The 11,769-nt window shown below is 37.3% G+C and overlaps 1 protein-coding gene across 1 annotated transcript in view; it reads right to left on the bottom strand.

The window, feature by feature from the left end:
• Window positions 1-253: 253 nt before the first annotated feature.
• Window positions 254-11,769, bottom strand: part of LOC120523246 (F-box only protein 40-like) — a 50,366-nt gene continuing 38,850 nt past the window's right edge. The window contains exon 4 of the mRNA XM_039744351.1: window positions 254-984. Coding sequence (XP_039600285.1) covers window positions 781-984 — 204 coding nt within the window. The 3' untranslated portion in view covers window positions 254-780. The remainder of the gene's footprint in view (window positions 985-11,769) is intronic.

Below are 11,769 nucleotides of genomic sequence, written 5' to 3'. Positions count from 1 at the left end.
GCTAAAATTCCTCCAAGCTGGTGTGCAGGAATGATCAAAAGTTACCGGAAACTTTTAGTTGCAGTTATTGCTGCAAAGGAGGGTCACACCAGATACTGAAAGCAAAGGTTCACATAATTTTGCCAATCACAAATATGTAATATTTGATCATTTTCCTTAATAAATAAAAGACCAAGTGTAATATTTTTGTCTCATTTGTTTAACTGGTTTCTCTTTTTCTACTTTTAGGACTTGAGTGAAAATCTGATGATGTTTTAGGTAATATTTATGCAGAAATATAGAAAATACTAAAGAGTTCACAAACTTTCAAGCACAACTATATAAATCAGTTCAACAGGTTTAGTACACAGGAGTCCATAGATTGTGCCTACCTCGTACAGCACCATATTGTACCTTACAAAGTAATTAATATTTTGAGTGCAAAACTATTTTGCATATCATTATATATTAGAATATTCTGAATATTTCAATATTTTAATTTCAACATCAGTGCAAGCTTAACAAATACCAACAAAATTAAGAATGCTAACAAAATTGTAACCTATCACAATCAAATAAGTTCAAAAACCTTTAGATTGCTGTTAAAATGACTTCTTAGGAAATCTGTCTTTGCTAGAAGAAAACAGAGAAAAGTCAGACTGAGTGACAAGCTTTGGTGTTTACACAGCCAGTCAAGTCAGATGTGATGGCCAGTGATGTGCAAGATGAAACTTCACCACCATATCCCTTGGTGAGATTTTACATGAGACATTACATGCTGTTTAACTGCTTTGTGATCACTTAATATCTTGGAAGGAACATGGAAATAAGAGACACTCTCTCCTGTGACTGCGCTGAATCTCCACACATGCTGGTCAAGGGGAATGGCTCCCATTTCTTCTCAGTGACATAAAAAGGGCAGACTTTCAGGTGCTCTGACATTGGTGCCATATCTGCAAAACTCCAGCTGTCTACGGTGGAAAAGAGACAGCTGAATTGCCATACCTGCATAAACAAAAGAAAGAGAAAAAAAAGAAAGATTTTTCATCTCATAACAGAAACACAATCGTTGATCAGCAACATATTGCTTTAAATCGTCATTCATTGTTCGCAGCTACTAGATGGTCAACTTGTTTATAGGATAACTGTTGTACAATATGACAATCAATGCTGTATTGTTGCATTCTTTTGTGATTGCAGTTTCAAACAGTCAGAAACATGTAAGTCATCAGTCCAAGCATTATCAATTATCCCAAAGCATGTTATAAAAAATTCTGAAAATACATGACATAGACAGGGTGCATAACTGAAGTCTTTTAGAACACAAAAGGCCATCACATTTAGAGTGGATGAGCTGTAGTTAAGGTCACTGCTGAGAAGTAGATGTGTCTACCCAGATCTGGATACAGTTTCATATTTCCAAATCTATATCTAAAAATGCTAAGGGTTGTGTCTGTTATGTGATTACATGCAATCTACTAGAGGATATCCTTGGTCATAATTGAAAATGTATGCATGATGTGCACTGATTAAGAAAAAAAATGTGCCTAGCAGCAACTTCCAAGAGGTTAACATGGTTTGTGTGTTTCCTATGGAAAACCACATAGGGAAACTAACAGAGAAAATGACCTCTGCTGAGCATGAAGCACAGAATGAAGAAGAATGACTGCTCCAGCATCTGCTACGCCTCAAGCATATGTGTGGCAGCAACCTGCTGGTACTCGTGAACTACTTAGGCAGAAAACTTGATCTCTCTTATGATACCTAAGATTTCAAACGCACAAGTCCCAAAAAATTACAAACATGTACAGTAGAAGGTAGGGCTGTTGAATGTCTTAATATTTCACTTCATCACCATGTTACTTGAAAACATTGATGATGTATGATTACATGACCTTTGCTAGGGAATTGTTTGTTGGGGGTGGAGAGATGCTTGTGAATAATGAATGATTAGCTGCTCTACTCATGCACCACATATAGTGTCTTCACTTGATGGGGGTGCCTTAATTCAGACACCTCCTGCTGCGAATATAGGCACTTTAACATCTAGTTTGTTTTGACTACTTGTTTTGAACTCTGGCTTGTTTAAGGGCATGTTAAGATGCCAATTACAGACTACATGTGGTAGACCAAAACAACCCACAAGTGGTATTAATGTGATCCAAAATGGGACCAGTTCAACTAAATGAAATGCTGTGCATTATGGGTGAAATTTTGCATGCTGTATTAGTCACGCTAAGTGTCTGCTCTCGGTAATAGGGAATGTCATTCACAGCATAACAAGTGGAGGGTTAACATAGAGTATTAAAAACAATAAAAATGTACAAATAAAAGTGCATATACTGTAAGTGCAGATGAAGCACAATTTAATACAACTTGCACAATTACCAGTCAATTGTGGCAAATCAAACACCTGGGGCATCAAATATAAATGGTGCATACGCACAAAAATGATGTTTACACCCATTTTCCATGCTCATGTCGAGATGTATAAAATTAAACTAAACTAATGCAATGCACATTTTCATGGAGCCTCAGAGCATGTGTACTCATGTTTCTGCTCAGTTTTGTAAATGGGACTGTTTCTGTGTGGTTTCCTCTTTTTTAGATTTGCATCAATGACACCAAAACTGCATATCATTTACAAATTTAAAGCACTTGATTGTAATCATTCTATAATAATATAATGGTGCATGGAATGGCCAAACTATTCCAATCACTATAGCTTCCTTATCGTTGTTAGAAGACATCGTAAATGGAAAAATTAGTAGAGAGCACATATTTAGAGATCATACTGATTTTCTTGTCCCATGATGATAGTGGCTTTCAAGTCGATTTTGATTTCCAAGAGCTATCCTTTTGGAGCTGTGTGCTGAACTGATGCCAGCTTTATAAAGGCAGACTTTGAGGAATTGTGCTCTACTTGCACCTTTGCAAGTTCTATCCACCCTCAGGTTTTTAGCCACCAGAGCTTTTCAAAGTGAACTGGTTGAGCAATCGGGTATTTCTCAGTCATCACTGAGTCACGCCATGCCAGGTATATGGGATGGTATTATCCACTTGTCATCTAGATGTATAAGATTTCCGTACATTGTGGCTGAATAGGCAAACATCAAAGTGCAATTTGCAATAAAATCCAGTTTTCCAAATGTACTTGGAGTGAGCATTTCCATTCTATTAATGTGAAAATTATCTGTGATGTGAAAATGCGTCTCATTAATGTTGTGGCAAGATATATAAGTGTATCACCAATAACTGCAGCAGCTCATTGCTTAAACAGTGTGACCCCTGTAATTCTGCCAGCTCCTCCAGTGGTTTTGACACTCACCTTTTCACATCGACTTTGATATCTGACCATTTCTTTTTTTATTTCAGACACTTTTGAACACCTCCTCCACACTGTGCCACTCCATCAATTTCCTTTTGTTGCTTACAGTATACCAGTACTTAATCCACATCCAATAGTATGTTTTTCCTTGCCTCCACTTCATATTCAATGAAGTTCTTCTTTGTTTATATATGTGCTTTCACCATTGTCTTTTATCAAAACACTGAAAGGAAGGGGCTATTTATACTGATTTGTATATTCAAATAGGCAAAATTCTGTGAGTAGTGGGGCTGTAGGCTTGTGCCTGTACGTTACAATTCCTGCCCAGGGGCATATTCGATTGGAATTTACAAAGAGAAAGTGCATAGAACTTTGCTTACACACTGTTTTATGCATCTGTATTCTTTTGTGTGTATACATATTTCTAGTTTTGTTTGTACGCCATTATTAGTGTAAGTTCTATGCAAGGCATTATACATGAGGCAGAATTTTCAAGTAGTCTTTCACTTGTTTGATGATAGGTGTTTGGTCACATAGCTGTGTTAGGTAAATAAAGTAAATAATTAGAGAAAATACAGTGGTGCACAAACACAATTGTTGTCAACCATCCATGATATTGTTCCCCTTGAAAAAATGTTTCTTCCAAATGAAAGAAGCTCACAACACAGCCAGGAGTGTTTATTGATATGTTTAGTTTGCAGTGTGAAATGCATCTGAACTAACTGGAAATTGAAAGATAGAAACAAATCATCTCCTGATTCAGAACAAAGCAAATGTAATAATTGGGAAAACTTCTTAGTGCTTGACAGCTTTCTTATGAGGTGTGCAAGATTAGAAATAATGTGACTGCTGCATGTTTGGATTTCATGGACAATTTTTATTAATATTGATGATGTGGTCTGCAAATTGATATTTTCCATTTGTCTCAGCAGTACTAGATAAGGAAACTATCAAAGCCAGGCTAGTAACAAGGGCAAAAACACAAAATCTTAATAAATAAAAGACTTTTATTTTCAGAAAAAAAATGCTCTGAACAAAAATAAGCTCTACAGAGCACAAAAGGTAAAAAGGAGTTGGCTGAAAACACAAGGCAATCTAAACCAAGTACCAATCTGAATCCAGTAGCTGAAGTAAAAAAAAAAAAACCATAACACATATTCTAAATTTCCAGAAATTCTCAAACAAATTCAAATGAACTGCAAGGGTCTGTTCAGTGCAGTTCCTTGCGGTGATGGGCAGATGGGGACCCACCCAAAAAACAAAACAAACATAACACATGCATCGGGAATATGGCAAGTAATTAAGAAAAGTAAAATTAACATAAATAAATGACTCAAAAAATGAGCAAAAAGAACAAAAAACAAGGACTGGAGTTTCAGTCAGGGCAGGAACCCTAACTGAAATAGAACAGTCTTGAGAGGACCAGAGGTCCACGTGTAATTAGTATTTTTAATTATTTTAGGTCAAATGGTTATTGCTGTTGGCCAAAACTACCTTTAGTTTCAGCCAAGATTTAATTTTTTTCATCAAACCTTAGCCGTCACCTCTGAACATTTTCAGGAAATTACAACACAAAGAACATGTCCAGGTTACATCAGAGAAGAACCTGCAATCTAATAATTAAATGTAATGACTACTTCAATGCAATTCTATGCACTAAATGAAGAGCTGTTTTCCGAATCGATGCTATAAATGTACTGTAGCTTTTTTTACCAAACTTTACCAAACTCACAAACTACCTTCTAAACTAATCTTTTGAGATGTGGGAGACAAAACAGACAACAACCCATACAGATATGGGGATAATGAAACAAGCCAAAGACCTGGGAATAATTTAGTTATTGGTGAGTGTAAGGTAGCACTAAACACTGCCCCACTGTGCTGGTCCTTGAAGTAATTTATACTTAGCAAAGCACATCATTGCAGAAAAATTTTAATAATACAGCCTAGTAAGGAAAAGAAAAAATGCCCGTTGGAAAAGAAATTACTCAAATTATTGTATTACGACAAAAGCCCTTTTTTTGGGAATTGCAGAACTTTACTTAAAGTGAAGACGTCATTTTTCGTAATAATGCCACTGTACTTTTTTTAGAACATTAAACTCATTCATTCTTTTTATACACATTTATTCCAGCTGAGATCTAAAGCCAGTCCAAGCGATACTGGGCAAAGACATAAACCAACACTGCGCAGGGCATGACAACTGTCAATTTAATGTAATACACAATAAAAGACCAAACACTACAGTACATGATGAATTTTCAAAAGAGTTGAAAATTTGAAGACTTGCTAACATTTACAGCCAGAGAATTGTTTCAACATGAACGCATGATCAAGTGTTAAAGTGGTGCTTGTTGAAGCTATACCAAGAGGAGCGACACTTTCAGATTTAAATGAGCAGTTATAAAATATTACAGTTGGAAAAAAAGAGCTATAATATTTACTTGCTCTTGAAAATACTTTGATTCTCTCATGCTTTCAAAATCAAAACTCCATGTATAATACTGTTAAATTGTACATGTTTTATCTGACAGTTTATATCAATATTATTATGCCTACTTAATTTATTTTGCATACAGATGTGTCTGTAACAGTAATCACCAGACAATAAATTAAGCCATTTGATAACAAAGAGGGAAATATTTTCGAGAAAAAGCTTTTTTGTCTTTTGTACAATAAGTGTTTATTATCCTTCATTGTGTATTTTAAGTAAGGCCAGCTAAGCAATACTGCGTCATATGTGTGAAACATTCAAATTAGACAAGGAAGACACTGAGATTTTTTAGTTTACTCTGCATAAGGTTCTGTGTTGGTTGAACCAGTCTGAGAAATGACCTGCTGTAGTTGGGTATATTTACTGGTCCAGTTAGTGATCCAGTGTTCACCAAAGACTGAAATTATACACAGGTACTATGGAAAAAGGAATGATTTAGTTATAGGCAATTTTGCCAATTAGGATACCCCTATCTTAAGCAGATGAATTTCATCATATATGGTAACATACTCTGCAAACTTTTATGATCATGCCTGCTATAAAGCTAATTAAAATGAGAGGGGGAAAAAACTATGGATATATACAAGAATTACAAGTAAATATATTAGTATAGCAAGACCATTATTTTTTCTTTAGTGAAATCAATTTTATTTAAAAGCCAACGTGTGCCAAATCGGTTTCCCTTTTACAAGCCCATATGGGCCGAAACTCTTTCCTTTTCTCCATGAGCTTACTTCCTGTATCTGTTTAGCTGTAGAAGGGCATATATGGTATAATAATCAGCTACCTTGAATTCAAGGCGCACCCCAATTTTAAGCTTGCAAACATTTGAAAAAAGTGTCTTAAATTAAAAACTATACCAAAAAAGGTGACATACTTTCAAACAAAAGACATACCTGTGCTCCACCACAGGTCTAGCACCAAGGGACTGCGTCTCACTACTTCCAAACACCCTAGGCCCAAACTTTAGAAACAGGTCTATGGCCTACACAAAGCAAAATCTTTACATATCGAAATGTCATGACAAAGAGAGAGAAAGAATGAGGAAAGACCCTAAAAGGATCTCATACAAGATAACCAAACAGAGTTTCTTACATATTTAACTATTAACAAAATTCAGGAAACTGAAGGAACCTGAAATAAATAAATTCATAAACAGAAACAAGAGACAGTACCTTAAATTAATAGTGAGGGGATTAAAACCAGGAAGAGCACAATTCAGAAAAAGTACAAACCACAAGATAGGAACAAACTTCAATGCCAAAGCTCGTGGTGGTTCACTAACTGCAGCATTAGGTGGACCTATCCCTAGGGCTCCACATAAACTGAAAGTAACATATACAATAACATAATACTGACATAAACAACACTATATTCAATAAACAAAATAACAATAAATGACACCATCCATCCATTCATCCATTATCCAGCCAACTATATCCTAACTACAGAGTCACGGGGATCTGCTGGAACCAATCCCAGCCAACACAGGGCACAAGGCAGGAATCAAACCCCGGGCAGGGCACCAGTCCACTGCAGAATAAATGAAACAATTTTCAAAATGATATTTAAAATACAATAAAAATGTTGAAAAAAAGAAAACATTTGAGCCAGAAGTGAAACCCTGGCTGAAGCATAACAGCAACCACACCACATTACCTTGTACATCTGAACAGAATCATACAGAATAGCCACTTTTCACAACATATTATGCACTTGGAGCATGTTTGTGTGTGTGTTTGTGTGTGCGTGTGTGTGTGTGTAAGACTGTCAGCAAAGCTCTGATCCATTGCTTCTAAATTCCAATTTGCTTTAAATTGTATGCCGATCATGGCCTCCTCCTGCTGGCCCCTGCACAATGCTGCTGACTCCTGGGACTTTTGATAACACTGCCACAGATTCATCCCAATAGCAGTCTTACTTATTACTCAGCAATTAACAGAAATATGGTACCTAAGACCCTAATGACTACTCAGCTTCCCTTTTTACAGTCCATAGAAAAATACAAAACAAAACATACCAACTGGGAACAAGTCACAGCTAGCTTCTCACTGTTCCTTGCTGTCAGTATCATGATATCAGCCATCACTGTCTCACTCTTCAACATCACAGAGGTGATGCCCCCCTAAGGCAAGCACTAAAACCTGTACAGGACTCCTATTTATTTGTTTCTTATGAAGGTCTCCTTAAATTTATATGATTTAAAGGTTGCCCTTTCCTTCCGCTCCCACTCAAGAATCGTATCCTATAGAGCCAAAGAAATGCGAATAGACTGCTGCCTTCCAGTCTTGAAGGGCTTCTAGCAAACTTAGTAATATGTGTCAAATGACTTATAACACTATAACATGTTAAACTTTATTTTCAAACACCTCTCAACGGTTTACAGCCCTTCAGAGGGACCACAGGGATAATTAGGGATCCTCCAGACCCCTGCACTTTGGGTAGAACTTGCATTACTTGAAAATGTAGTGTCTAATGGCTCTATTAGAGTAGTATCTAAGAATATCAAATTATATATGTAAAATACATTGATACATGTTATTGGCTATACCTAATATTGAGTTAATCTGTCCAAGCAACCTGAATTTATCATAAGGTCATAATTTCAAAACAGTGCAACTCATATCTCTTCCAGTTCCTTAGGTATGATTAGTAGCCAGTGGTGCATCTGTGCGCTTGTTAGTTCATTCTAAATCATTCCAGAGATGTACAATTAAACTGTGATCTTTTGAAGGGTGAGGCCACTATATAAAGATTAATCCACTGACATTTTTCTGGAAAAAATGTTGTGTTTCCTAACTTTGAGGCTTTGAGCATTATTCTCTTGTAAAACTCTGCTTGCAGATAGGTCATCTTCTGCTGTGAGTAAAAGGAGAAAGAATACCTTGAAAAGTAAAACAGGTTTAACTCTTTGAGGGCTGAATATTTTTTTCCAAAAAACTCAGTTTTCTGAAAAGCACACAAAGCAATGGTTTCACACATAAATCAACATAAAATGTCTGTTGCTATGTGCTGTGGATGCTGTTGGCTCAAGTTCGGCATCTCTGGAAGCAGTGGCTGCGTGGGGGCACCTCGATAGCTAGCAGGAATGCACGGTAGCCTGGCTGCCTTTGCACAGGTGGGCGGTGGCGGCAGTCACAGTGTGACTCAGTTGGTTTGATGGTTTGTACCTCTTGTCATCTAAGTGGTGGTCCTCAAAAGGCAGGCGCTGCCGTAAGCGTTGTAAAAGGCGCTATATAGCGCCTGACCCGGCACAGACCATGCAGAGGCAACGTGTACAAAACACACAGGCTTTTATTTTTCTTCAGCTGTGTGACACGTCTTCCCCGTGCCACACAGCCCAAACACAGTCCAAAGCACCAAACAAAAATACACACCACAATTCTCCTTCACCTTTTCCTCCACCACTCCTCTGCAAGCTTAGTCCTCCTCCTCCCAACCCTGGCTCTCTGAGTGGTGGTGGCTGGGCCCTTTTATAGCCCACCCGGAAGCGTTCCAGGTGATTAACCACCTGGTCCTAATTGAACTTCCGGGCGGGGCTGAAAGCTCATCCAGCCGGGCTGTGGGAAGCAGGCAGCTCCCTCTAGCGGCCACGCCGGACCCCAACCAAGCTGTGGAGGACTCCATCTCCCATGGAGCCCTGCGGGCGGTTGGGGAGTCACCGTCGGCCAGGGAGGCTGCCACCAAGCATCCCGGGGGAGGTATTGGACTGCCCATGGCGGCTCCCCCGGAACATAAGTAGCAGGGGCATCCCTGCCGGGCATGGGACCCGGCTGTCCTTCACAGCGTATCAGCCACCCAAGCGTGTTCAACACCACGATCATCTGGTGACTGATCAGCTGATACTGGTACCTCAATTTAATATTTGATGTCCATCTCCTGATCACTTGCATCAAATTCCAAGTTCAACAAGTCAGAGTCCGATTCAGCAATAATATGTAAAACGTCCATGGCATATTTTGCCAGATGTTGATGCCATTTTAGAGGTTGTTTGCTCTTCGATACTCATGCAGGGAATTGAGTTCAAATCAACAAAGCTACTTAACTTTCCTTCTAGCAAAGAGAGTCAAACTTAAATGTAAGGACGAGTTTTGTTGCAGTTTACAGCTGATTACCGTGCTCTATCCCTGAATTTCATAAAAAATCAACATCAGCCATAAAAGAGTTAAATAAAAATAAATGAATAAGACAAAAAAAAATTCTAGCTGCCAACCAAGAAAAAAATGTAATATTTTGATTTAACATTTGCAGTTTGATTTATTTATTTTGCGTTTGCATTTTTGGCCATTTACCTGGTTTTGTGACACAGGGAGTACATGCGTTTTGAGGACAGATGACTTAATCCATACCACTCAATTACTATTTAAAATCCTGCTATTAACATAAACTGTTTCTGTTTTTAGTATCATAGTTCACAACAATTTTTTTTAAATGAAACAGAGTGTCCATCCATGTAGAGGTTCTAGGAGCCACAACTGTCATACCCTGACCCCGAATTGATGGAGTGGCTCACACAAAGTTCCCATGTAGGTATTTAAAAGGAGCTCTGACATCAGCTAACACAGTCTCCAAACAAACAAGTTAGTGGGAGCAGATGCAAACATGCAGTGTTGGTCGAATGAGAGGTCTGTGCCTTTATTTAAATATAAGCAGTTGGTAAGCCGCTTCCCTGATGAGTGAAGCAGTAATAAATTGTGCAGGCCTAGAGGAGAAAATATTCTTTTCTATTTGTATTGTATTTATATAGTGCTTTGTACACTTCTTACGTGTAGCCCATCTGGATTAATAAAACTATTGATTTTAATTTTCATGGTTTTGGGATTTTACCTTTTCACATATTTGCCATTTTAGCTTTTGTTTCAGGATTAGGCACAGACACTCTACAGTGTAATACATACATTTATTATTAAAAGTACTATATTTTGCACTCTTGAAAACATAAAATGAATTTTAGCTGTGCAAAATAAAAGCCTGACTCTATTTAACGGTGACTGTGATTTGATTGCAAACTATAGTACTTTCCTCTAAGAAAGCTGTCTTGTTCTAAATTGAGAAGCTGAGGCATGCATTATTCAGGAAGGACAAGTCATTATTGCTCCTTGAGGAAAATTAACCATAAATTGAAACTTGTACACCTAAAGTCAATCATTTGTTGGAAAATGATTACTAGTGACAGATTCTTAAAGGCAAATGTGGTCTGCTTGTGCCTATCTAATATTTGTATATGCATTGTAACTTGATCTTAGGGAAATTTGATATTAAGGTAATATTTTTTTCTGATGCATACCATAAATAACATCTGTACCTTGCATCCAAATAGAAAGTTTCACATATACAAGCTGCACCTGAAGTAAGTGTACATGAAGTATAAAACAAAATATTTGCTATTAACAGGAACATTCAGACCTTAAGGTGCTAAAGCGGTCATTTATAAATTGCCTATTTATTAAACAGTTTTTAATAGGGATTAGCAATTTCAGTCAATTAAATACATTTAATAGTGAATTCCTGTTGCATTGACTGTAAGTGACTTGTGATGTACTTAGTATTACTTCATTGGACAGGTTTTCTGAGTGTTGTACTGCAGGTTTTTTGGAGTGGTGTTTAAGCACACTGAGGTGTGTGCAAGTGCTTAACGCCCACTGCTGCTGTGAAAATTAGGCACATGGATTGCCTCTCCTCATAATACCAACGTATATGTTCATCATCATTTTACAGTTTCAATGAAATAAGTTAAATTAGAAAGAAATAAGGAAAGACTAGGGATTGTCCTGGGTGCAAGGCAGGAAATAACTTCTAAATTCTTTGAAACTGCATTTGTTTAATTTAGACTCACTTAATATAACTGATTTTAATATGCAGTTTTGGTGGATTGCAAACATTTCACTTCAGCATTTATGTATTTCAACATATAGTCTTTGTAGGCACATAGTTTACTATATGTGTTTTAGTAGACAGAGCAAGTATT

Source organism: Polypterus senegalus, chromosome 2, assembly GCF_016835505.1.
Source record: "Polypterus senegalus isolate Bchr_013 chromosome 2, ASM1683550v1, whole genome shotgun sequence".
NCBI classification, from domain to species: Eukaryota; Metazoa; Chordata; class Cladistia; order Polypteriformes; family Polypteridae; genus Polypterus; species Polypterus senegalus.
The sequence above is the reverse complement of the archived record's forward strand: the minus strand, read 5'-3'. Positions and strand labels throughout refer to the sequence as shown.